The 27,647-nt window shown below is 44.7% G+C and overlaps 1 protein-coding gene across 4 annotated transcripts in view; it reads left to right on the top strand.

Annotated features, from left to right (window-relative positions):
• Positions 1 to 27,647, top strand: part of MYOM3 (myomesin 3) — a 60,134-nt gene that overhangs the window by 2,589 nt on the left and 29,898 nt on the right. For 2 of the 4 annotated variants that reach the window (XM_077337604.1, XM_077337602.1), the window contains exons 2-14: positions 9,104 to 9,235; positions 11,874 to 11,948; positions 14,591 to 14,750; positions 17,220 to 17,377; positions 18,266 to 18,361; positions 19,164 to 19,252; positions 20,816 to 20,860; positions 21,293 to 21,433; positions 22,796 to 22,957; positions 24,505 to 24,646; positions 24,728 to 24,927; positions 26,451 to 26,507; positions 27,336 to 27,463. In XM_077337604.1, coding sequence (XP_077193719.1) covers positions 9,129 to 9,235; positions 11,874 to 11,948; positions 14,591 to 14,750; positions 17,220 to 17,377; positions 18,266 to 18,361; positions 19,164 to 19,252; positions 20,816 to 20,860; positions 21,293 to 21,433; positions 22,796 to 22,957; positions 24,505 to 24,646; positions 24,728 to 24,927; positions 26,451 to 26,507; positions 27,336 to 27,463 — 1,560 coding nt within the window. In that variant the 5' untranslated portion in view covers positions 9,104 to 9,128. Of the gene's footprint in view, positions 1 to 2,818; positions 2,979 to 9,103; positions 9,236 to 11,873; positions 11,949 to 14,590; positions 14,751 to 17,219; positions 17,378 to 18,265; positions 18,362 to 19,163; positions 19,253 to 20,815; positions 20,861 to 21,292; positions 21,434 to 22,795; positions 22,958 to 24,504; positions 24,647 to 24,727; positions 24,928 to 26,450; positions 26,508 to 27,335; positions 27,464 to 27,647 lie in introns of those variants that run through there. The other 2 variants (XM_077337603.1, XM_077337601.1) reach the window with 2 other exon arrangements.

Here is a 27,647-nt window from a genome sequence, read left to right as displayed (position 1 = left end):
TGCCTAGAGTTTTCCAGACTCCATAATAGCCCATTGGAGTTTCTTTATCAAAATCTGGTTTGCTCATTAATGAACCATCCATTTCTTTGACATTGCCCAATTGATCACACCAAGGTTTTGTCTTAGGGCTTCTGTGCCCTAGCCCCCAAGGCATAAAACTCACACACACACAAAGAGAGAGCCAGAGACAAGACATCTCAGTCCTTGTGTCTGGCTCTTCCTTACACAAAACCCAGCTTGCTGGAGAACTGTTCCTTCCCTCCATTCTCATCATATGGTAAATATATTTTCCTATTACCTGAATTCTCTCCCTTTCATACCCGATCATCTCTTTACCTTCATCTGTATGATGGTGTTTAGATTAAATTGTACATATGTTATCAAGGACCCTTTTTGTTTTAATAAAAATCCTTTTAAAATTAATTTTTAGAACAGCCTCTGTCTAAGATTTCTGACCAGATACTCTATACACTGATGGAGTATCTTGTTTGTTGCCCCTCTGGCATTGCTTATTTGTCTCCTAGAATTGCTAATTTTTCCAGTATAAATTCAAGACACAAGTCTATTTCAGGTAACAGTACTCTGAGAGATTAACTGATGTGGCTATCTCCCCACCCTCCCAAGGGTGCATTTGCTGCCTGAAATGCAGACATGATCCAGTGGTCTCCACAGAAACACTTCCCCTTCCGGTGGGTGGATCCAATCCAACCATCTGTTGATCTCCTCTTTCCAAAGAACAGCAGGAGAATTGTATTGCCAGGCTGTATGCTGTATTGCCAGGCTGACGTTCCAAGCTCTTGATTCAGAATGCTTTTCTGAGCAATTGCCTGGTGATCCTACACCAGCAACATGCCAGGCAATTCATCTCCTCCTGCAATTAAATGCCACAGCATCATTTGTTCTAGTGGGGGTTACTAAAAGGAAATCCAATACTTTGACCCCTTGACAGGCGCCACCCTTCAAGAAAGGAGGATGCCTTCTGTGGGTGCTCATTGAAGATGCAGAGCATTCATGACTTCTGCTTGTCTTTTTTCTATATGATTATATTCATATGTGTTGCAGGGGATGCTTAAAATGTATAATAATGCCTTTTAGACATACATACCATCTTCTACAAAACCATGTAGCAATCTGGAGCCAGTATTCTATTAGTGAAGTAAACAATCAACATAGGGAAATGTGGAACAAAGCCCTCCCCACACGGTTCCTCCAGTTCTGTATTAACACCTTCCTGTTCTTCCCACACACCCACTTTAGCATTAAAGCCTGAAATGGGGACTGCAGAAGTTCACATGCAGACAGACACATCATTTGCTAGTGTGATATACTAGTTAGAGCTGGAGTAGGATCTGGAGGGACTGGCTCCTGCCATAGAACAATTCTGGGTGTCACTGGTTGCCACCTCCAGGCTGGGAAATTCCTGGAGATCTGGGAGGGAGATGACCTTTGGAGGGGAATGACCTCAGAAGGGTATAATGCCATAGAATCCACCCTCCAAAGCAATCACTTGCTCCAGAGGAACTGATTTCTGTAGTCTGGAGATCAGTTGTAGTTCCAGTAGATCTCCAGGCCCCTCCTGGAGGCTGGCAACTCTAGCTCCATGGTGCCTGGTAGCTCACAAACTGCTCATCATCTTCATTTCTGTAAAACATCTCTAAGAAGCACTTTAGACCCATACAAATATTTGTCTGCTGTTCCCTTAGCATACCAATTAGTGTAGCATCCCACTTACCTACCCCTCCAATAGACTTCTAACATTTCGGGCCTTTTCGCACGGGGATCTTTGTTGCAAATTGTTTGCGGATTGAAAAATTGCCATTTAAAATAGTGGAATTCGTCGTTATGCATACCTGCCTTTGTAGTGGAATCAGTTGCGTTTTTTAGCGTTTCCCACAGGCTTCCGGTCTCGGCAGAAATCGCTAGAAAGGAAGCGCTATTGCCAAGCTCGTCCCGCCCCTGGCCGTCAAGCAGCCAATGGGCAGCCGTTAGCATGCTCCCAAACAGCCCCTTTCCCTTTAAGAAAGGTTTAAAAAAAAAAAAAACAGACCCATAGCAACGAATCTAGGTAGATTCGTTGCAACGGAGAGACCCATCCAGCTGCCTAATGTGAGCTGTCGTTTGATTGTATGATCGTTGGCACGCTGCCTCGAGTGATAAAAAAAAATCCCCCCCCCCTCTCATGGGCCCGATTTTCGGCTGAATTAATGTGTAAAAAATAAATGGACTATTTCAGCAAACGGGCTTTTATGTGGTTTGTGCTTAGTGACTAAAGGTGAAGGACTGAAGCCAGGGAAGCCTCTAAACAGAAAGAGGCTCGCTGGTGCGTTTATCCCCGCTCGCTCGGAGAAAAAAAAATGGCGATCGGTTTCAGGATTGTTGCAGATTGTCTACGATGTCGTGGGTTATGGCAAATTAGTAGCGTTTCCAATTAGCAACCATTGTGCTATTTTGAAGCCGTGCGAAATGGCCCTTCATGTTCTTTTTTTAAAGAGTCATATTTGTTTCCGTACTAAACTACATTTAGCTTTGGAGCCTTAGACTGCAGAACCAATTAACAATCTAGAATCTGAGCAATCGGGCCTTCATATGGACCTACATGACAGGGATTAGATTTCAGGATTCCCAAACGGGGCAGCCCCTGCTACCAGTTTAACAATGGCATTCACCCTCTTGACCTAGAAAAGTTTACCCAGCCAGAGCGCTGTTTTGGGATCATAAATCCTGGATGGTAGCTTCATTGTCATTGAAATGACATGAGATAATGCTATATTTAAGGCTGCAGAGTGGGCAGATTACCCTCGGAAACATTCTTGTGGGGACAGTCATTCTTGATGCCACCAAGCAGGAGGGAAGGCATCTCTCCTTTGTCCTTTATCTGTTTTTAGAACTGGGCATGCTCACCAATGTGATGGGGCTTTGCTGTATGTAGGGTGGACATTTACAACACTAGTGTTTAAAGGACTGGCAAAAGAAGGTCGGTGAGTCAATTTATTTTTCGAAGCTGGCTCTCACTTTACAGATTACTTATGTTTTTCATTCGGTGTACCTTGCATGAAAAAGGGGGCATTTTCTTTGGTTTTGCCTTGCTGTCCTTATGTTTTGAGCATGTCTGCTCAGTTTTAAATTTAATGTTCATTTATTATGGAAAATAAATACATCCCTGCGCTGAAACTGGAAAAAAAATCCTGCCTTGTTTATTTGTTGTATTAAAATTAGGAGCAAGTTGGTGGTGGTATGGTATGTGTGTTATTTTTTAATTATTGCCATTTAGTTTAAAGTTTTAGTGACTTACTGTAGGTCAGGCTCTCGCTACTCTCGGGTTTTAGTGCTGCTTCCACATGACGTCGGCAGTAACCCAAGACTGTGCAGGGGTTGGCGTGGGTTTTCAGCAGATTTGCGCCACGATAAGGCATGTGATGGCATGATCCTGTGGCAACATAGAAGTGTTAGATTTTTTTTAATGTACAGGTATTGTGGTGTTTCTCCATAGCAATGTGGAAGTGCACTTTTCTTTAAAAAAAATTAATTTGGGGACTCGGTGGGGAAATTTGAGTGCCTGAAACAACCGCTGTGATGGGGTTGGTGGCTTGCGGTGATTGTCAAGCCAAGGAGTAGGGGGAGAAGTTTGCATTGTTTTCCATTGCCACTTCATCGGGAGGCAAAAAGTCATGACAAGGCGGCAGGAAAGCATGGGAGTGGTCTCCCATCAGGAAGCTTGCAAATGTGCGGCTTACAACCGCGCATTCGCAAGCAGGAGACGGTGAGAGTTTGATGCCGCTGTGCAGAATTGATTCAGGTTACTCCTGGTTTTGTATCAGAACTAACGATGCCAGCCGAAATGTCCTGGATGCTCCTTGGGTGGGGCAATTGATGGAAATGACATCCAGCAATGTATGACATCACTTCTGCTTGAAAACCCAGATGTGAGGTCAGCACATAGGGGTGACAGTCTGGCCATTTCCCAAAACCCCTTAGTACTTATCATGGAGTTTTGGTGAACACCCAGAGTATTGTTTAATGCACCAACATCACATCTGAGTTTTCTAGTGGATGTGACATCATGCATCATGTCTTTTTCTGCCTCCACACCTATCCCCTTCTACTCCAAGGAACATGGGGGGGGGGGGGGACAAAGACTAGGAAGCCTCCCTCTATAAGTGGGCCATTGGCATCCCTAGTCAGAGCATTATCCTGGAATTATGACTGGTCTCCAGACTAGAGATCAGTTCCCTTGGAAAAAATGGCAGAATTGTAGGGTGGACTCTATGGAACGACATCCTTGCTGAGCTCCCTCCCCTTTCCAGAGTCTACCTACACATCTCCTAGGATTTCCCTGCCCAGGGTTGGCAACCCTACCTGGACCTCTAGGATAGTGTGGGCCACCTGGAAATTTCCATATACATCAAATGGCTAGCCTACCCCTGTCAGTATCACAGCTACTGAAGATCCTAGTGACAGCCCACAATAGATCAGGTGACACCAGGGAGCCAATAGAGCTCCGTCACTTTTTATAAAGTGGCTGACTTTAGCTAGGCTCTTTGCAGTGAGGATGGACCCTCAGTTTGTGTCTCAAGCATAGGCTCAGCTGTGCATAAGCTGCCCCAGCCATGACAGGTAGATCAACACAGCCTACCACAAACCTCTAGAGCTGTCTTCAATTGACTGAACAATAGGTGTAGGCAGCCTCCTTGAAAATTCATTTATTTCTTTGAGTTCTTCTCTTCAAAAATTATGTTTACTTCTCAATTTAAGTGGGGGGAAACCCTTGGATTCCTTTTTCAAGGCTCCTAAGATTTGCTTATGCCACAGGAACAAAGGCTTGCCCTTCCCTTGCACTCTACCGATATGAGAATGATAGGCACATGTGTGTTGTGATGAGTATTTTATGCCCTTGCAACTGTTTCGCCTGTGGGCTATTTTAAAATGTGTGACTTGCATTTCGAAGTCAACCACTTATTAAAAGGATTAGCCTCAGATGTCTAATTAAAATAGAAAATGCATCTTCTGGATGTTCTGTTCTTTGAGTTCAGAGGCATGTAATAAAACGAGAACCTGAACCAAAAATAACCTTTAGTTCGTTTTGTTTGAGGAGTGTAGCCATGTTGCTCAGCAGCTGAATTTGAGGCCAGTGGCAACTTAGAGACCAATAAAATTTGGGACCAGGGATAAGATTTTGAGAGTCATAGCTCGGTTCATCAGATTTGCCAGAAGCTTCGGTCTTTAAAATCTTGTTGGTCATTGAGTCAACAGGATTTCATGGACTATTAAAGATGAGTTGTCTAACAAGCACTTGAGACTAAATTGTTTCTGAGAGAGTCATCTGAATTTGGGGACATAGGATTGTTGTTGTTTTTTTAACCAACTTCACTTTTTTAGGGTCTCCAGCAGAAAGAGTTAAATCTTAGGATGAGGAATCAGAAATGAAGCTGTTTTCCACAGGGCCCATTATCAGACTTCTTCCTCTTTTGGAAGTTCAGTTTTTCTCCATTTTCCTCCATGTTTTCCCAGTTTCGGTATTCTCAGTGTCAGAAACAGTTCCCGAGAGATAGATCACAACAATGAGTAAAATAATGCGGGAAGCAGAACAGCAGACCTGCATGGGAGATCATATAACAGAATTAATTGCTTTCGAAAATTTATATGCCACCTCTTCAGACCTGTTTGACAAAACTCAGAGTTAAAAATAACACGATAACGACATAAATAAAAATATAAAACAAGTGAGAGGTATAAAAACAGCATCAATCAGCACTGAGTATTCTAAACTGATATCCATGAAACAGTCCAGGGAGAAGTCTACCATAAAAACAGTTTTAAAAGACTGAGCCTGGATAAAAGTAAATGTTCTGGCATGGTGCCTGAGGCAGGCCTTGAAGGGGAGGCCATTGTAAAAGAAAAATAACCCCACTGAAACATAACAGACAAACACAGAAGTATTTCAATCAGTATCTAGATATTTCCTCAACATTATTTCAAGAAAGCCAGCTTTGTACAGTGGTTAGAGTATCAAGGGAAGAAGAAGAAGAAGAGTTGGTTCTTATATGCCGCTTTTCTCTACCCGAATGAGTCTCAAAGCGGCTTACAGTCGCCTTCCCTTTCCTCTCCCCTGTGAGGTGGGTGAGGCTGAGAGAGCCCTGATATCACTGCTCGGTCAGAACAGCTTTATCAGTGCCGTGGCGAGCCCAAGGTCACCCAGCTGGCTGCATGAGGGGGAGTGCAGAATTGAACCCGGCTCGCCAGATTAGAAGTTCGCACTCCTAACTGGCTCTGGGAGCCTCAAGTTCAAATTCCCACTCGGCCACAGTGGGCCAATTATTGTCTCTCTTCCTCAGTCTAACCTACCTCATACATAGAGTTGCCAACTCTGGGGTGAGGGATTCCTGGAAATTAGTGGGTAGAGCCTCAGGAGGTAGGTTATAGGGAGGCGAGCTCATCAAAGTATAGAGTCCACCTTCCACTCCACAGCAGCTGTTTTCTCTAGGGAAACTAATTTCTGTCAGCTGGATACCTTTTGCAATTCCAGGAGATTTCCAGGCCTTAGCGGGAAGTGGGCACCCCTACACAGGGTTGCCATGAGGGTTACATGGAGAAAAGGAGACTTATGGACACCCTGGGCTCCCTGGAGAAAGAGCTGGATAAAAGCGTCCTAAAATAATAAAGGGGCACAGGGAGTCTCAAAACCTCTTCCCTGTGTACTGTGCCCCCAAGCCAAACTGTCCCCTCACACCTGCTTTTTCCCCAAGGAATAAATAATAATAAGGATCTGCAAGGAGGAATTAGGGCTGCTATTGTGAAGTAGATGGGGGGAGGGGGCAGATCGCCTCAGTCCTCCTCTCTGCCAGCCAAAGGGAGCAGCTCCTACAGTGACAGGAAGGCTCCTGAGGCTGAAGATTTCAGTGTCTTTGCTGAGTGCAGTGGTGGGGTACAGGCAGGGTTGCTGAATGCTGACTCCGGGCTGAGAAATTCCTAGAGAGTTGTGGGGGAGAGGGGTTGAGTGTAGGGATGGGAAGGACATGCTCAGGGGACAGTGCCATAGGTGCCACCCTCCAAAAGCTGCCATTTTTCTCCAGAGGAAGTGATCTATGTAGAAGAAGAAGAGCTAGGTTTCCCCCCCCTCAAAGTAGCTTATAACCACCTTCCCTTTCTCTCCCCACAACAGATACCCTATGAGGTAAGTGAGGCTGAGAGAGCTCTGAGAGATCTGTGACTGGCCCAGGGTCACCTAACAGGCCTCATGGATCTCAAATCAATCACCTACGCTTCCTCTCCCTACAACCAACACCCTGTGAGGTCGGTAGGGCTGAGAAAGTTCTTCGAGAACTGCTCTGTGAGAACATCTCTGAGAGAAATGTGAGTGGCCCAAAGTTGACAGTTAGTTTCATGTGGAGGAGTGGGGAATCAAACCTAATCTTCTAGATGAGAGTTTGCTGCTCTTAACCACTTCAGCACACTGGTTCCCCAGACTATAGAGATCAGATGATGTAGTCTGGAGATCAGTTGGAATTCTGGGATATCTCCAGGCCTCAGCTGGAAGTTGATAACCCTACAGAAAGCCTGTTTAGTGTAGTGAATAGGAATGTGGACTTCTAATCTGGCATGCCGGGTGCGATTCTGCACTCCCCCACATGCAGTCAGCTGGGTGACCTTGGGCTTGCCACGGCACTGATGAAGCTGTTCTGATCAAGCAGGATATGAGGGCTCTCTCAGCCTCACCCACATCACAGGGTGTTTGTTTTGGGGAGAGGACAGGGAAGGCAACTATAAGCCACTTTGAGCCTCCTTTGGGTAGAGAAAAGCGGTATATAAGAAACAATTCTTCTTCTTCTTCTTCTTCTTCTTCTTCTTCTTCTTCTTCTTCTTCTTCTTCTTCTTCTTCTTCTTCTTCTTCTTCTTCTTCTTCTACTATATTGCTTGTGTTTAATCCCTAAGCAGGCAGTGTCTAAAAGGCGCCTGTCACTTTCCCCAAAGGGAGCCTGAACTATGTAGTAGTCTTTGGCAGCTGATGACTCAAAATGGATGTCGGCCAACGGTAGCTGCCTTGTATTGGCTCGCCTCCCCTCTCAGTGCCTCTGACAGGGACCAGCTTCAGTCTGCTTGTTGAGATATTTCAGCTGCATGCACTCAAGCTGGGAAATGCCGACTTTGATCAAAGAAGCAATATTTTTGTTGATTTCTTATTACTGGATTTAAAAGGAGCAAAGCGGCCCAGTCTTCGTGGGCCACTCACGGTTTATGAGGTCTGCTATAGTTTTTGATCTGCTCACCCTTTTGGCCTCAGGGCAAGGTGCTTGTTGGAAAACCACCTTCAGGCATGAAATCAGACAAAGAGCCAATGTGGGGTAGTGATTAAGAGCAGCAGACTTTAATCTGGAGAGCTGGGTTTGATTCCCCACTCCTCTACATCAGCCATCACTTTCAGGCACTCCACAGAAATGACGTCACTGCCTGTGTGATGCCATTCCACCATACAATAATTGCAGACCCCCACCATCCTGCTGGGTGCCTCCCAAAATGCTTGAGGACTTATCAGATCCAAAGGTGCTTTTTTAAAGTTCCTCTGTTTTTTACACTTTGAAATCCATTCAAGGTGATGTGGGGGGTGGCTTAACATGACTACCCAATTAACATTGTGCAAGGTCAGGAGTGCCCTGCAACAAAAAGAAGGATAGAAGGAGCTCAGTTTTTATACTCTGCTTTTCATTACCCAAAGAAATCCTAAAGCGGCTTACAAACATCCCCACAACAGAAACCACAACAGAAACCCCACCTAGGGAAGTAGGTGGGACCAAGAAAGCTCTAAGAGAACTGCTCTGCAAGAAAAATTCTAAGAGGACTACGACTGGCCCAAGGTCACCCAGCTGGCTACATGTGGAAGAGTAGGGAATCAAACCCAGATCTCCAGATTATAATCCATCACTCGTTAACCATTGCACCACACCAGCTCCCTCATGAGCCTAAGCAGCCCCTCAGTTGAGCAGTGCAACAATATGGAGAGGGATCTGAGAAGAGGAAAGAGATTATTGGATAGTCTATCTGAATGTCCTTTTGTGCTGCCTGTCATGGCTGGATTTATTGATCAGCGCCATGCTTTTATTCCCTGCAGGAAAAATTCCTTTGAAACTCCCAGAATGGAAACCCGAACCTTGTTCCACCATAGGGAGGAGGAGCAAAAGGAAGAGAGGCATCGAGATTTGCAAATGACATCTACCACACGGAAGACCAAGTTCAGGACCAGGTATGCAGGAGGCAGAATAAAAACAGTCTTGAGGCACCTTAAAAATGAATCATTTTAATGTAGCAAAGGTATATATGGACCACAGCTTGCTTTGATAGATGTATGAAGTGAAAACTCAGTTTGTGGGAATACACACACAAAGGAAAATGGGAGTTCGAAGGCCATGAAATGGAAGAGCTATAAGCTGCAATAATTCTATACAGCACTCATGAAAGTATTGAGAAGGGAAGTGACCATTCACAAAAACTTTGTAATTGAAGATTAACACTATCCATTACAATAGATTCAAGGGGGTAGCCGTGTTGGTCTGAAGTAGTACAACAAAAAGTGAGTCCAATAGCACCTTTAAGACCAACAAAGATTTATTCAAGGCATGTGAATAAATCTTTGTCTTAAAGGTGCTATTGGACTCGATTTTTGTTGTACAACCCATTACATTAAGCAAGGATAGATCCTTTAGGTAGAATGGCCTCTGTTTAAATCATAGTTAATATTATTAAACCTATTGCTTGACAAATTTGGCTCATTCACGCTAAGTTTTTAAAAGTTACATAAAGTCTATGAAATTTTTCAGTGATCATAATCTGTTATGGACATTCATCAGCTTTGGGTCATATTTTGTTGCATATACACAAACTCTCATTCAATACTGCCTGGATTTAGGTTGTGTTACAGGATTATATATCTACATGAACTCGAAATGGAACGCTGTGTGCAATTTTGGGTCCAGTGTGTAATGTCTCATAATAACAAACATAATCCTTCCTATTAGCAGTAAAATATGGTATAGGAGAGTAGCAATTATTAGCTTAATGCTGTTAAACAAAGTCTGTGTGGCTGGTAGATCTTCCAGAAGCTTCTTTTGTTGGTCAAGAAACAGTGCAAGGAGACTGAAGGTATTCATGACATTTGTGAAGCCTTCCAGGACTGGCCTGATACAATCCTGCTTGGAAACGAGGAATGCAAGAGTATAGGCAGGGTGCTAGAGCCAATCTTATTTGGATGAAACATTTTGCCTGCTCATCAGTGGAAAATACCATTTTATCATGAGGGATTCCATAGTGGACTTCTCTTCAATTTGATCTTGAGGGGTTCCATGATGGGTACCCCTTCACTCAAAAGAATAGTGGGGTCCTAATATATTTTAAATAACACAACAAATATTGTCCTGTTGCCAGAGGGACTTTGTTGGTATTAGTGGAGGGTTTCTTCTTCTATAGGAAAGTGCGTTGTTAGCGATCCGTGGCCTCCAGTCCAATATCACAGTGAGAGTTTTCTTCTGTCATTAATAAAAAAATGTCAGCAAACAAAACTTATCGTGAGAAAGTCTGTCTAACAATTTGTATACTATAACCTCTCCTCTCCTCAAGCGCATCCATTTCTTAATGACATCCCGAATATTGTATTTCTCCTTTAAAAAAAATCAGCTTGTAACTTGCAATTTCTGGAAGGTCTGAGGCCTATTCTCTCCTGGCCTTGGTCTTCATCATTTAATTGGTGCTGGTTTGTTGTTTCACAGGGCCAGTCCTTATTTCAGCCAATTAGTTGCAGCACTTGGAGAAAGATATTGAGAGATATAGATTACCTTTAATGGCATAAAGCACCTGGAGACAGCTGAGATAAATGGATTTCTTTCATCAGGTGCCTCCTTAAAGGGTGATATGGCTCCGTTTCAGCATGAAGAATGATGGTGGGGGTAATACATCCTCCTGAAATGCCCCAATTAGTCCCACAGCTGAACAAACATGGTGTTCTGCACAAACCTCTCCACAAGTGTGTTTTGCAAAGAAGTGTATGCAGTAAGGAGACAGATTTCAGTAAGGAGTTGGGACAGGTTGCTAAGAGTGGGGCATCTTCATATCTACATCCAAGACCAAGAGAGTAGATTCCATAGGGGAGGGAGGAGAGTAGAAAATTCTCAATGTAAAAGAAAAATAGCAGGCCTTCCTTTCCGATTCCAATATGCTTTAGCGAATTTCTAATGAAGACCATTTCGAAAGGGTTGGAATGTTGCATAATTAATGGCCTTTAAGATTTTTCAGAAATTGTTTCACAGACATGACCATGTGTAGTCAAGGATATGTATATCCTTCATACACATCTGTCTGAATTCTGACAAATTCACACCAGGTATAAGGAAGGAGACTTTCCTTCTGTTATTATTCATTCCTAGTTGCTGCTGACTTAGGTTTTTACACCCAGTCTGGGCAGTGGCTAACGTATGCAGAAACCAGGGGAATGGTTTGACAAAGGGACAAAACTCTTGGAACAGATTTGGAAGGACTGAGACTTTGACAATCAGAGAAAATAATTAGGGCACTTGTGTATTTATAAACACTTTTATTTGACTTTGTTTATACTCTCTGCTAGTGGGAGCCTAAATCACCCCCCTTGCCTCCAATTAATCCTCACAACAACCCTGTGAAGTAGGTTAGGCTGAGACTGTGTGACTAGTCCCAGGTCACCCTGCAAACTAATATGGCACGTGGAGGGTTTGAATTTGGCTCTCCCAGATCTTAGACCAAAGCACTAATGGCTATATCATACTGCATCTCCCACTGTTGCAACATTTTTTATTGCATTTGCTAATTTCTCGTGCTTTTTCTTCTGCTTATCAACTTCACGGATGCCAATGCAGCGAGGAAGAAGAGGGCTTCAGTCTTTCCGATCTGTCCATTGCGTCTGCTCTTGCACTGGTGTCAGAAGTATCATGGTACGTCCAATCGCTTACAAATTTTCCAAAAATCCAAAGCATAATAACTTGGCAATCCCAAGGGCGTTTGCTCGGAATCAGAGCTCACAGAGTTTAATTAACAGGGCTTATTCCCGGCCAAGCAGGCACCGGGTTGCAACTTACATTAAACAATTTGACTTAATTACCCAACCATCTTTTGCCGATTTGGACACAGCCTGCCAGCTCCGAGTGTGCACGAACATGTGAGCAAAGTGATTCATGACCACAAATTTGCATACTTTTTGCCAGAATTAGTCAGCCATGTAAATTTTCTAGAGGCAGCTTTAGAAGCATAACTTGAAAAGAATCATAGATTCATCCCAGAAAATTAAACACATAGCTTTGTGTGCATGTGTACCATCTCCAATGGAATTGTTTCTACAGAAAACTGAAAGATGCAAATCAAAAAGAGAGATGCTCCTTCCGAGACTTGAACTGAGTGTGGAATTGCAGCAGATCACCCCCCCCTCCCTTCCCAGCTCATTTCCCACCTCCAGAAAATGCAAACAGGGCTATTTTTGCCTGTCCCAGTTGTGAGAAGGCTGGACAGGTAACTGAAGCCCAAAAAGACATTTTTCGCTAATGGTAGGCTTAAAAACAAAGCTGAATGATTGGGAGAAAGCTGCTAGATCACCCTCCCCCCACCCCCGGTTTTCCAGCTCATTTCCCACCTCCATAAAACAGAAACGGGGCTGTGTTTTGCCTGCCTGATCCCAAGAAGATGGTGGACACTTTAAAGAAGATTTTATTTCATCTTGGATAATGTAGGTTTACGATCCTGCTCCAGCACAGACTGCAACTTAAAAAAAAATTACTCAAAGCAGGAAATGGAGGGGTGTGTGTGTGAGGGTGGGACAAAGCTGCTGAGACTATCGCGCATTCCCCCCACCATAGTGTCTTATCTCTGGTTGCTCACTGGTGGTCCGTGCGATTTAGGGTGGTAAATCCAGTTTCTTGAATTCCCAAAATTGAGAATTAAAAATGGCCAAATCACGACCCGGCTACTGAACAGCCGTGGGATGTTGGCGACATCATTTGGGGAGGGCTCTATATGCCGCCAACATGCGAAGGCTGTCCAGCAACATTTTCCTTGTGCGGAAATGGCCTTAATATTATATCCATATGTGATGGCTTTCTTTGTTGGCAGAGTTTGAATATGCAGAGAGAGCTGCTTAAAGAATAAAATAGATTCATTCATGAAGAAAAACAACTACGTACAGAAAGAGGGGTGTAGAGACCCAACTCTCTAGTCATGTTTCTGATCCACTGCTGTTCTGAAGGCAACCAGGGAGGAAGTATACTCAAAAAGCAGGAAGTCTTCTGTTGAGCCAGTTAGGACACTGGAGGAGATAATTTTGAAAATCATCAGGACATTTCTGTCCTATCTGTACTAATTGCACATCTCCTCCAATGCCCCCTACAGGACACCCTTTATATTCTGCTCCATTATGCACACTGAAGAGCTTGCATATTCCAACAATATTCAGCAACACTGACGCCCTGTGGACTTGCTACTACAGGCTGAGACTCACAAGTAAATTTATTCATGCTGAGCACCCAACTCATTTTTCAGTTAGAAAACTGGCACATCAGGCTACAAACACCTTTGGTTGCAAGTAAATGTCCGAGCCAGGTCTTACTCATGAGTAGATCCAGATGCCAAGTGAGGGGCTTTATAGAAAACAAACAAAGGAATTAATGTGTAAGCTGACCCCCCTCCCATGGTGCACTGCAAATTGGGACTCATATTTGCAAGCATCTTGTTTGTCGGAGAAATTATAGCCATAGGGAGCCTTCCAAAACCTCCTTTCAAGGGAGAATTTCAGCCTCTTGCTTCAAATGGCAGTCAGGGCCACTCCCTGCCAATGCCCCCAACCTGTGAACTGCATGCATTGGAATATGCTGGAGGTAGGGATGCCAGCCTCCAGGTGGGACCTGGGGATGCTCTGGAATTACAGCTCATCTCCAGACTACAGAGCTCAGTTCCCCTGGGGAAAATGGATGCTTTGGAGGGTGGACTCTGAGATGTTGCATCCCACTGATTCCCCTGTCCTCCCCAACCTCCACCCTTCAAATCTCCATGAGTTTCCCAAGCAGGATCTGGCAACCTTAGGCCCCCCCCCCATCCCCTGCTGGTGGCCAAAGGGGACCTGGCAAACCTTCCTGGAGGTGCTTAAAGGTGCAGCTCAAAGGGCAGAGGAATCAACAGAGATCCAGAGAGTCGGCCCAGACTATTCAGTCCCTGTCTGTGCCTCATGTACTGATGTTTAGCGACAGCATGTCTCCTAAGAGGCAAGCCTTGGGGATTGCCTAGGGTCCTAGAATGGGGAGAGGGACAGCAAAGAGTTAGAGGACAATAGGAAACCCCAGGGGTGCAGAGTGCAGGGCACAGAGTGCACTGAAACAGCACTCCTCCTATGCATGCCTACTCTTCATTTTCAATGGGATTCCCCCCAGGTAAGCATGCTTCAGGTGGCAGCCCTTTGAATGAGCCAGCTGATTATTCTACGTCGAATGGGAATGGGAGGGGGAACCGAAGTAATAATGTGCCTAGGGCTTCAAAAATCTTTGGGCCAGGTGCGTTGTGACATTAAGCAAAGAGTTGTGTTACCATCTTGCAGGGAATCCAAGCTAAGGCAGGAGGTTGCCGTTTTGGAGATGGAGAAGAGAGGCCAGAAGAGGGTCCGGTTTGGGAACGAGATGGAAAAACTGGAGAAAGATGTCATTCGCCACTGCCGGTTCTTGCGGGTGAGGGCTGACAAGAAGGCCCTTCGGAGGAAGGTGAGAGGAGTGTCAAAAATGACTTGTTTGGATCACAGATTCAACAATAGGAGCCATGACCTAGCAGCAGAGCACTGGCTTTGCATGCAGAATGTCCCAGGTTCAATTCTCAGCACCTCCAGGTGGAAGGATCAGGGAGGAAGTCCTTCAAGTGTTGCTGCGGGTCAGAGTAGGCAATGTTGACCTTTTTAGACCAGTAGTCTGACTCAACAGGAAGCAACTTTACCAGTGAAGTGGAAGCACTAGATTAAAGTCCAGTAGCACCTTAGAGACCAAACCAATGTTTAGGGTCTACGCTTTCAAGAGACACTGCTCCTTTTGTCAAATACAACTGTTCAATGGTGCCTTTCCCATTCAATGAAAACTAGGTAACGTTTTGTGGGCGAAGAGGCTGAAGGTGGCCAGTTACAGAGTCTTAGCAAACCATTATGGGATTCCAGCAGCACCTCTGGCTGCATTTTCTGGTTGCTTTTAAGCAAGTATAGATATGTCCATAAATTGCTCCGGGGCCACAATGCATGGAGGAAGTAATTCTGACTTAATGAACTCCTGGGTAGAGCAACGGCTTCCCGGCCGTGATTCATGTCTGTGCAGCAGCCCAGGAAAGGCGCGTGTTCCTCTATGTAGTTGCAACCCCCCAGGGTGCCGAGACCTCGGTACTTACAGTGACTGACAAATACCTGAACCACCCCTTGGATTACCAGCGAAAAGTTATGGGAATTCCGGCAAAACCTTAATCTGCTTTTCTTGTCTACTAATCAGTGACACTTGTCTAAGTCCGCACAGGCAGGAGCCAGTGTAGTTGTTAGGAAGGGGTCCCTCTGGGCTGTTTCAGGTCTCGGAAGGGAAAAAAGAACAGGTAATGGTATTTTTTCTTACCAGAGCCTTAAAAAGACCGGGAGGGAGCCATTTCCAGTCATGGAAACAGGGCAGTGTTAAACCCCTTCTTTCTCCTGCACTGTGGTCTTGCATTTTCCAAAGGGGTGGCAGGTTACAGTGGACGAGCGATAGGGTTGTGAGTGTCCTGCATAGTGCAGGGGGTTGGACTGGATGACCCAGGAGGTCCCTTCCAACGCTATATGTCTATGATTCTATTCTATGATTCTATCAAGAAATACATGGTTGGGAATCCTGTCAAGGATCTGTAGCATCTTATGAGGTTTGGCCCTTAAATGTATCAAGGGATCATGAATGAGCTGGATAAACACTGGGAGAGGCTAAATTCTGGGCTGGATCCAGCAGAAGATGGCATGTATGGCCAACCCCCTGCTAAGTGCTGGATCAGCCTAATGCATCCATGTTAAGTATCTGACCAGCTGCAGCTTAAAGACTGCCAGTGATTCCCCCTCTCACTCCAGACCTCTAACTGCCCCTGCCCCACAATTCCTGGGCAAGAAAGCCGCATTTCCTGAAAGGATGTATCTTCATCTTGGGGTCTAAGCTGATGTCAGAAAATACAGAAATGTTATTTCATTTGCCAACCTGGTATTTACCTGCGTCAGGCCTTTGGCCTATCAAGGTCAATATTGAATGCTCTGTCTAGAACAGAGGTAGTCAACCTGGTGTCCTCCAGATGTTCATGGACTACAATTCCCATGAGCCCCTGCCAGCAAATGCTGGCAGAGGCTCATGGGAATTGTAGTCCATATGCATCTGGAGGACCACAGGTTGACTACCCCTGGCCTAGAAGACAGTCTCTGAGGTTTCAGGCAAAGGTCTTTCCCATGACCTTTGACCTCGTTCTTTTAATGAAGTAGATGTTCTCCACCGAACCATAGTCCCTCCCCTGTGTATCCAAACAAACAGCAAATATGCGCCAGTTTCTGTTGCAGAAAGTTGGCAGCAAGTACAATACCATAAATGAACACTGTTACACAGCAAGCAAAACAATCCCGTTAAAAAGTTAAGCCTCTCTTTCTAATCCTTGTAATAAAGGGGCCATTTTGATGTAGTGGATAAGAGCAGCATCCCCTAATCTGGCAAAGCTGGGTTTGATTCCTCACTCCTCTTCTGCATGCAGCGAGCTGGGTGACCTTGGGCTAGTCGCAGTCATGATAGTGCTGTTCTCACAGAGCAGTTTCTTTCAGTCCCACCTACCTCCCAGGGTCTCTATTGTGGGGAGAGGAAGGGAAGGCGATTGTAAGCCACTTTGAGACTCCTCCTAGTATGAAAACCGGTACATAAAAACCAACTCTTCTTCTAAATCCTATATTCTATGTGTAGGGAAAAATCAGAAACAAGCCATCATTCAAGCAACAGGGGCCCATCAGTTACTTTAAGTACCTGAGGCAAGCTGCTCCATCAGTTCCCTTCAAAGGTCACACTGAACTCCAGATGCCCAAAAATGTAGGCAGCTTATTCTGCAGCACGAAACAGAAGGACGTGAGACCTGTCTGTTCTGTTGTGGGAGATGTATTTATAGAACTGAAAGATAAAAAGTTTTGACACTGTTCGTGGTCCTTGTCCTAGGCGGAAGCGAAGGCGCAGCGTGAGAAAGAGGTCATGGAGCTGCTGTCCTGCCGTGCGCCCATGTTCTGGATCCCTCTCCGAGCTCATGCTGTCTGGGAACACATGAGTGTCAAACTGGAATGTACGGTCCTGGCCTCTCCTCAACCAGAAGTGACCTGGTAAGTGGGCAGCAAGGATAGCTTTGCCAGTGCCGTCACCTTGGCATAGCTGGCCTCAGGAGGCCATTTGAACAGAATAAAAGAATTTCCAGGATGGCAGCATCTCAGGCTCCAAGTGGGGAGATGGCATGTTTGAATACCCCCGCTGATCACTGTTCCGTGAGCATAGAAAAAGAGCAGGCTTCTGGCTGGCATCCTGCCCCAGAGCAGGTTTGCTCCTTTTAGTTTGGGCATTTAACCATGCAACAGCTATGGCTGTAGTTAATATTTGAAACTGAAGGCAACCATTTCTCTCTGCTGGAACAATTAATCATAGAGGAAGTGGGAGATTTTTCTAAAATGTATGACCCAAATCCAGTGGAAATGTGTGATTAATTAGCTTTGGAGGAGGAGCAAATATACCATTCCAGTCTATAGATGCATGTATGTTCTAGGGCAATTTTTAAACAGAGGCTGGATAGCCATCAGAGAGGCTGACTCTGAAGGCTCAAGGGGGTGGCAGGTTACAGTGGATGAGCGATAAGGTTGTGAGTGCCCTGCATAGTGCAGGGGGTTGGACTAGATGACCCAGGAGGTCCCTTCCAACTCTATTATTCTATGATTCTAATTCTTTACAAAATTCATGAGAAATTTTAAACAGATGTATTCTAGGTGTTCTCTAGAACTCAGGAGTGTGCAGAGTTCTCCATTTAAGGAGCAAGGAGAGGAATGTGTTTACAAATATATAAATAAATACATCTTTGGTTTAAAATACATAAATTAACTGTTAATGTTTTAAATGTTTACTTATCAAGGTATTTACTTATAAAGGTATTTGGGCTGTTCAATAGTAGAATAGTTCAGGAATGTGCCCTCTTCATGTCTGTCTTTCAATGTGCCCCTTTCAAGGTATAAAAATGGGATTCGTATTGACCCCCGTCTAGCTCCTGCAGGGAAATACAGGATGAAGAGTGAGTTTGGAATGCTCACGCTGGACATCAGCAGGTAATGGCCTTGATAAACAGCTGGGGGAGATGAACATTATAACCTCTTTTTCAAAAGAAAATGGGGAGCTTCACTCTTTCTGCATCTGGGACACCGAGAAAGGGCCTCAGCTAGCATCTCTTTGTTGATGTGTGCAACATTTCCGAAAGGACTTTATGGACACGCACACGAAAGTACACAATGCTTCCCATGATTGAGTCTACCAAGGTCAGTTTGTCTACCTGGCAGCAGGTTCCAGGGTCCAAGGTAGAGGTCTTTCTTGATCCATTTTCACCTGCTGGGGATTGAACCTTCTGCATATAAAACCACCTCTGAGCAAACTCCTGGTTTGGGAATGATGGGACAATGAACCTGGTTGGCAATTTGTAGCACATGATCCCCAAGGGGGTCTCCACCAGTGTTGCTTTTGCTGCCCCCTTGCCTCTTCCCCTTAGCAGAGAGCCAATTCTGGCTTTTACTCGCCACTGGAGAAGGATGTTACTTCAGAAGACCAAGAAAGAGCTCTGCAAGGAGCACCCTTTTGGCAAAGAGCTGACTCCATCACTAAGAAGACGCTTGGCTTGGAACCTCCCAACATTTTGTGGAGCTGTTCAAGGTTTTGTGATTGGTCCTCCCCCTCTCCTCCCCCAGTGTGAGACAGAACTAGCCAGAGAGATGTACACAGCCAAGAAGGCAAGAAAGACTGAAGTATCCTGTCTAATTTTTAACCACAAGGAAAGGCTTGATTCAGTCTACAGAGGCAAAAGGGGGTCTCTTGCAGCCAGCTTCATGTCAAGAGTTTGCAACTGTTGTTTTTTCCCAGGTGCTCCTTGGATGATTCCGCTGAATACAGCGTGGTTGTGAAAAATCCGTATGGTGAAGCCTACTCCTTTGCTACGGTACTCGTCCGGAGTAAGTCTGGGGGATTCACCTTCCTTTTTTCTTCCTACAATGTTGTGTTTCATTATAACTTCCTTACTGATGAATGTTCATGTGGGAAACATAAAGAAATTCCCCATAACAAGAGGCAAAGGGTGTCCCTAAGGGCTAAATCATATTAACCTGATTGGGCGTCTCACGGTAACAAATAAAGTCTGTAATCCGAGCCAACAATAAGGTGATTATAAATTTGTTTTCCATTTCCATATTGGTTCTGCTGCCATCATGTTCCTATGTATCAAGTTCCATGTATCCCCCATGTTGTATGTAAACCGCCCTGAGCCATATGGAAGGGCGGTATAGAAATCAAATAAATAAATAAATAAATAAATACATAAATACATAAATACATAAATACATAAATACATAAATACATAATTCCTCTGTTAATCCCCTTAAACCCTTGCGGTTTCCTACTGAATTTTGTTGTTGAAAGAAAGTTAAAATCTGGCCACAGTTTATGAAATATATAAAGTCATGCCAAAGGATGTCCTTTCTGCTTGCTCAGCTACTCTCTCCTGAGCCATTTCCTTGTCTGATTGTGGACTGAGACAGACTCCATTTTGTGCAGAGTGGAAGGACAATAGCGTCATCAGAGAACCTTTGTTTTGTCTTTTGCTAACCATCATTAACTTTCTAGTAGGTCCAATGTCTACATTACGTAGTATGCAGATTGGGTCTGGGGTCCCTACGTTGTTTCTGTGCAACAGCCACAATTTAGGCCCTCAATTCCCACATGCCTTTCCCCTTATATCTCCATAAGGAAAAGGGCTAGAGACACTTTAGTGAAAGCTGAGAATTCAAAGAACCTGATTGTTAACATTAACATGTCAATTCCTGATTTTTAAAAATAAACACCCCAAAAGCCCCTGGTGGTATGGGGGGCAAGGTTGCTGTAATGGACTAGGGCAGGGAAAATATGGTAAAACATGTCATGTGGAACCTTCACTGGTCTGTACTGAATCTGCAACTGCAGCCAGGGGAAGCCACACAAGTTGGTCCATGTGTGGAAAACACCAAAGGGATGAGCATATTTGTTACTCATCCCCATGATTTTTCCATGATAAAAATGGAATGCATCCTCAGATTCTGTTATATATTAATATTAATGTTAGCTTGCTGTGGTGGTTAAGAATGTCAGACACTAATCTAGAGGAAAAGATTTGATTTCCCACTCCTCCTCCACATGCAGTCAGTGGGCCAGTCACAGTTCTTTCAGAGCTCGCTCAGCTCCACCTAACTCACATGTCTGTTGTAGAGAGAGAAAGGGAGGGCAATTGTAAGTTGCTTTGAGGCTCCTTCAGGTAGTAAAATGTGAGGTACAAAAAACATTTCTCTCTCTCTTTCTTAAGCTTTTAAACATTAGCTCATGTATTTTTGCATAGTGAGTTATGCTCATTTTGCCTCAATTTCATCAACTTGGCTTAACTGGCTGGCTATGGTGTGTTATATGGCTCCTGAGATTATCATAAAGGCACCAAGAACTGAACTACAGCTCTGTATATATCTGACCCACCACTTTATTCTGTCTCATAGAATATTATGGGAAGAAGTCAGGATTTGACTCAGAGATATATAAAAGTAAGTATATACTCGTGGTTGAATATGCATGGGGGGTTGTTTATTTATTTTTATTTCCACAATATAAATGGTGATTGAGTGCTTGCTTGCCTGCTTGCCTGATGGCTTGCTTGATTGCTTGCTTGCTTGCTTTCCTGGCTGGCTCCCCCAGGGTCAGGAAGGATGACCTCCAAGAAATACCAGGGTCATGGCGCAGGAGAAGGCAATAGTATACCACTGTTTGGATGGGTATTCTGCAACTCCACTCCACCAAAGTAATATTTTATGTATTTTAACCGTAACATGGATAACTCAGATTCTTAATTACATGAATGCTCACTAATATATGTATGCCCAACTATGGGACTACTTACATTCAAGTGTTCCTTACTGGGGAAAAAATTGATAATCCATTATATCTGTGTTCTTACCCAACTTCATCTTGCTTTTCAGGGACACTCATGCGCCAAGATGCTGACTTTGCCAGCATCTTGAAGCCTGTCTTCACCAGAGAGAAGGAACCCTTCACACTCTTCTGTTCTTTCACTGCTGACTTGCAGGAGCATCAACGGGACATCCGCTGGTTCAGAGATGGTTTGTAACAACAACAAAAAAGCCAACAATACCAGCCCTTAGCCCTTATCAAGTGCCACAGTGCTTACAGTGCTTTAGACAGACAGCACCTGTTTCAAGATACATATACTCTTTGGTCCTCTGCTGCTTGTCCAGGATACACACCTGGTTATTATCTCTGGTTGCATAATTGCTGCTGCCAATTTATTTTTCTAGAGTTTCAGAACAACTTAGGAGATACTTGCTAAAAACCAGTTTATATAATCAGCAGCATCAAGTGGCAACATTTTTCTTGGACTGTACTGTGTCAGATTGCGGTGAGATATCAGGGTTTGTGGGTTTCCAATAGAAACTTTCCAATAGAAACAAAACACTTCCTTGATTTTAGAAAAGTAACCTGTTGGGGAGATGGCTAGGCTGAATCCTTCTCCCTGATGTGCAATATGTAGAGCAGGTGATTATCATGGAAGAATATTCAATATTTTAAGACAGGTACATTTACAATCAGTCTCCAATTCTGATATATGTTTCCCCCTGGAATTGTCCAAACAAATGGTGACCATATAAACCAGGAGTAGTCAACCTGTGGTCTTCCAGATGTTCATGGACTACAATTCCCAGCAAATGCTGGCAGGGGCTCATGGGAATTGTAGTCCATGAACATCTGGAGGACCACGGGTTGACCATCCCTGAAATGTTTGTTATTCCATTTTCATTATAATGTATGCTAATTGCTGCTCACCCTCTACCTATATTGTATAGACTGGTAACCTCCATTTCAATATATCTGAAGAAGTGTGCATTCATACGAAAGCCTATACCTTGAGTAAAGCTATGTTGGTCTTAAAGATGCCACTGAACTTGAATTTTGTTCTGTTGCTTCAGAACAACAAGGCCATTCACCTGAACACACCAGCCCAAGAAAAGGTGACTGCTTTGTTCTGATGATTAGTTCGATGCTCCCAAAATCTTAATAAATGCAACTAGCACCCGTGAACTGATGTTTGTACACCTGGTATTTGGAGCACCTACTGGACTATCCATGTGCAAGCCCTCATAGCGAACAATATCCTTACTACCTATCACAAGCAGTTTTAAAGCCATTTAATGTTTTGCTAAAAGGCAAGTTGAGAGCAGATGTATATTAATGTATATTAAGGACAAAAAGTGCAAAGCTATCAGCTCATGTAGCAATGCTGTACCATTTTACGATCTTGTGTGTGTGCATATGTTAGAAATATAGGTGGCTGAATGATGAAAACAAAAAACTGAAAATGCTCCATTGTTCCCACTGTCAAATCCATGGCTGGTGCTCAAATTCCAATTCCAGGGAGAAGCTGCCCTCCAGCCAGGCCACATATAGCCTTTCTTTTTATGCTTCAGGCGAGTTGCTGAAAGATTCCAATCGTCGGCAAATAAAATGTGGAGACCAGGATGCCTCTCTAACAGTATCTTGCGCTTACAAAGAAGACGAGGGATTTTACAGCGTCCGCATCCCAACGCTGGACGGACACAGCGAGCAAAGAGCTTATGTATTTGTCCGGGGTGAGTACTGGATGTTTCAATAATCTGTTTGGTGGTAGCAGTGTTTGTTTATTTATTTGCATGCTTTCTTGATTGATTTGACTTGATGTTCGTCCATCCCAAAGGTTCAGAGTAGGTTAGACATATGTTGCAATCATACTGTCCCCTCCCCTGTCCATCAAGTCACCTCTAAGTTATGGTGACCCTAAAGGGTTAGCCATTGCCTGCCTCTTAGCAACCCTAGATTTCCTTGGTGATCTCCCACCCAAGTACTACCCTACTTAAAGCACCCTCAACCTGTCCTAGCCCTGATCAACAATGGATGGCTAACATAAAAGCCTGTACCTCCACCACAATGGACTGGTTGCCATATCCAGAGCCTTCCATGGCCTTGGGCCTTCATATCTGCAGGAGCTCCTCTCCCCTTATGCTCTACTGTAATAGCTTTACTGACCTGAAAAGTGATTTCTGTGGGTGCCACCTTACAAATGGGCAAGATCAACAACCAGCCCTATATGGGTGGACATCAGATTCCCATTTAACAGTGTCTGAGGAAGTGGGCTGTGTGCAGGGAAGCCTACACCTTGAATAAAATTTTCATAGAACTGAAAAGAGTCATACAGGCCATCTAGTCTAACCCTTCAATGTAGGATCAACCAAAAGCATGCAGAAGAAGTATCTTTCCATCTGCTGCTTGAAGACTGCCAATGAGAGGAATCTCACTACCTCCTTATGCGACCAATTCCATAGCTGAACTACTTTGACTGTGAAAAAAAAATTTTTTTTGATATCTAGCTGGTACCATTTTACATGTTGCCTAAATCTATTACTGCAGTTCCTATCCTCTGCTGCCAAAAGGAATTGATCTCTGCCCTTCTCCAAGTGACAACCTTTCAGATACTTAAAGATATCATGTCCCCTCTCAACTTCCTCTTCTGTAGGCTGAACATTCCCAAGTCCCTTCGTCTTTCCTCATAGGGCTTGGTCCCCAGGCCCCGGATCATCCTCATCACTCTCCTCTGCACCCTCTCCATTTTGTCCACATTCTTTTTTGAAGTGAAGCCTTCAGAACTGCACCCAATTTTCCAGGTGTAGCCTGACCTATGAGGTATACAGTGGGACTAGGACTTTGTTGATCTTAAAGGTGCCACTGGACTCAAAATTTGTTCTGCTGCTTCAGACCAACACGGCTATCCATCTGATTCAACCACCCATATGTGTATTCTCTGTTGTGCCCCCAGGTTGTAAAATGGCCGAGGTGCTCAGGAAGACTCGCACACTTCTGTTACTCTGCAATGTGGGGCACATTGTGAAGTTACCTCCATAGCTGACTTCAAAAGTAGAGTTTTGCCCTTCCAAAAAGGGTGCTGTTCCCAGATTTTTCACAGTGCTGTGTAGCAACAAAAACAACATACTCTGATACAAAATCCAATCTCTTTTGGTGTGTCTTGTTTAAACACATGATAGGACAGCCAGTAAGAATGCTCTGAGGGCCCACCAAACTTGCCCGTTGACTATACATTGTCTAAATAAAACACAGTAAAAGATTGTTTCCTTTTTTGCTTTAGATGCCGCAGCAGCTACAGCCGGAGCTCCTGGATCACCTCTCAACGTCCAGTGCCATGATGTGAATAGGAACAGTCTGATTCTTTCCTGGATAACCCCCAGTGATAATGGCGGAAGCCCAGTCCTTGGCTATTATATTGAGAGGTCTGTAGTCTCAAATCACAGAGCCCTTTTTCCTGGTCTGTCCAGGTCATGTGGCATCAAAGATGCTTTTTCTTTCTCCAGATGTGAGATGGGCACAGACGAATGGGTGCCGTGCAATGAGAAGCTTGTGAAAATTTGCCGGTCCCCGGTTGTGGGCCTCACTGAAGGAAAGACTTACCGGTTTCGAGTGAAGGCTGTCAACTGTGCAGGCATCAGTAACCCCTCAAAGGCCAGTGACCCAGTGACTATGATAGACCCCAACGAGAGCAAAAGACTGATGAGTACATAACTTCTTTCTAATTGCTCGGCCTTTCTAAAACTCCTGGGTTGCTTCCAAGACTATAAAAACCCACCTGTCAAACCAAATAATCACAGTATTAGAAATGCTGAGACCATTTCTGCAATTGCAAAAAATGCCAATCTAGCCTTCCTAAATCCCACGGAATAACTAATGATTTACACAAAAATCTGGCTCTTAATGAGCAAATCCCAGTGCAATCCCTGGTTGCCCCACGGAATCTTCAGAAACACAATTTCTCCCCCACCCCTTGAAAGACACTTCACAATTACCCAGTGAGGAAGTTCGGGGCTCGAGTCGGCTTCCTCCTCCATTCCTGTCTCCAGTGGTGTCATCATAGATCCGTCTCAACTCCGACTCACCTCCTGCCCGCCCCCCTCTCTCCTCCACATTATTGCACATTCTCAGACCAAAAACAAAGGGTGGGGGGAGACATGGCAGGAGGTGGAACTGCCCACTCTCCCAAGAAAAATGCCAAATACATGCCACGATTGGAGTCCCAAACAGTGATGGAAGAAAACCACAGATACAGAACGCCTGGTGCAAATTCAGAGTCTACATTTCGAATCCGACGTGATGAAAACACCCTGGCAATCATAACTGCAGAAAAGGTCTCAGTCAGGGGTGGTCTTAGTCAATGGGCAACAGGGGTAGCGGCCCCAGGCGTTGTGCTTGAGGGGGCCCCATCTGCTCACAGCCCCGCTCCCTAAAGGGGGAGGGAGGAATAAGGGCAGGCTCCTGCCACCACCATACACTCCTAACCTAGTTGGGGCTTGACAGTCCCTTATACCCACTCTGTCTGTGAGTCAGGCAGTCACCTTCTGGCATCTCCTCCCTCACACCTTACACAGGTTAGGGTTAGGACTTCCCTTTGCTTGGTCTTGGGGGAGCAGATTCTGGGGCCCCATCCTGGACTTTTGCCCAGGGTCCCATGAGCATCCCTAGACTCAGGAACTGCCTTCTGTCACTATATCAGATCCTTTCTGAGTATGCCTAACAGGGCGTGGACGAGATCCTTCGGACCAAGAGATCCTTTGGGGCCAGGATCCCTCATGGCAGTAGGCCAGCGTTTATTCCACCTTCTTGACAATGGAGTAGCACTCTGGGCATTTCTTCACCTGTTCCTTTAACTCAGGGATTCCCAACCAGGGTTCCGGAGAAGCCTGGAGTCACATGAGAACCCTCCAGGGGTTATGCGGCCTTTCCCAGAAGTTCAGATGGCTGGTGACATCATCAGATGTTACTGGAGCCCACCTCCTCTGTTGCTCTACAGGCCTAGTCTCTTTCTCCATAATGGAAATGATGGCAAATGATTGAGTGACTGGCTGGCTCCCGCCTCTTCCTTCTCTGAAGGGGCATGTCACCACTTCCAGGGTTCCTCAAAGTCTGAAAAATATTCCAGGGGTTCCTCCATGGCCAAGAGGTTGAAAAAGGCTGCAATGGTTGGATTTTATTCTTTTCACAGACTCCCAACTTCTAAATCTCATTTCTCTCCCTTCTCCCCAGACATCCCGTATGATGACGGGATGAGAACGATTACAGTTTCCAAAGACGAACTGGAGCGTAAGTATAGTCCCTGCTGTAAGTATAGTCCCTGCTTCCCTCCTCTGCTCCGCCGGAGTTCCTTCATTCTATATATATGAGGATCCATTTGCGTGTGCCCAGTGGAAATTCTGAATGGTCATTTCAACTTAAAAAAGGGTTGGATGAGCATATACGGCTCCTGGTTTTTCTGGACTTTGTTGTTCTGCACTTAACGAGTACTTGTTGCATGTGTTAACTTCCTCCTTGGAAAAAGAGAGCTGGGTCTGTTCCATTTTTATCACACCCTTCCTGCAAGGCACTCAGGGTATGGAAAAGACACAACTGTATTTCCCTCCATTTGATCTTCGCTGCAGCCTTTTGAAGCAGGGTAGGCTGAGAGAAAGAGCCACTGGCCTAGGGTCACCCACTAGGCTGCCACGGGAGAGGTTTCCAGATTCTAGTCTGCAAAGTGAGTCACTATACCACAGTAGCTCCCCATGTGATGGTTCATCCCTGTGTACAAATTATCCCAATTCCACAGTCAAACCCTGCAGGAAACACACAGATGTGGCCCAGGAGGACTCTCAAGGCTGTTTCTCATGCTGTATTCCGGATTATTGTTATAAAGAAAACAAAAAGTCCAGGGGCCCCTTGAAGACTCACAGAATTTATTTCAATACGGACTTTTGTGAGTCATAGCTCATATCATAGCAGAAGAAATCGTGATGCCAGTCTCCAGGTAGGACCTATATGTGCAGAATGGGCCTTAGTTTTCTTTCCCTTTCCTTCTCTATCAGTCTTTCTAATCAATCCTTCTCAATTCCAGATTGGCCTCCCATTACTGATATGGTTTATTTTTTTCTGCAGCTGAGGTGAAAATCCCCTTGCCACCCACCAATGTTCATGCCAGTGAGATCAGGGAAGATTATGTGGTCCTCTCTTGGGATGAGCCGGACCCCAGAGGCAAGGAGCACCTGAGTTACTATATAGAAAAGGTAAGAGAATGATGTCATTAGCTGTGTGAATCCCAAGAGAATTTTCAAATGGTGGTACATTAACTTTGAACAAGGGTTGCCATGTCTACTGGTCTGGATGAGGATCCCCCACTTTCCAGATGCACTCCCTCACCCCAATTCCCCCTAGCCCAGAAGAATTTTGCTTTTTAATTCAACATGCTGA

This window comes from Paroedura picta, chromosome 5 (assembly GCF_049243985.1).
Source record: "Paroedura picta isolate Pp20150507F chromosome 5, Ppicta_v3.0, whole genome shotgun sequence".
Taxonomy (NCBI): Eukaryota; Metazoa; Chordata; class Lepidosauria; order Squamata; family Gekkonidae; genus Paroedura; species Paroedura picta.
Note: the sequence above shows the minus strand (reverse complement) of the source record. Positions and strands in the feature narration are given on the sequence as shown.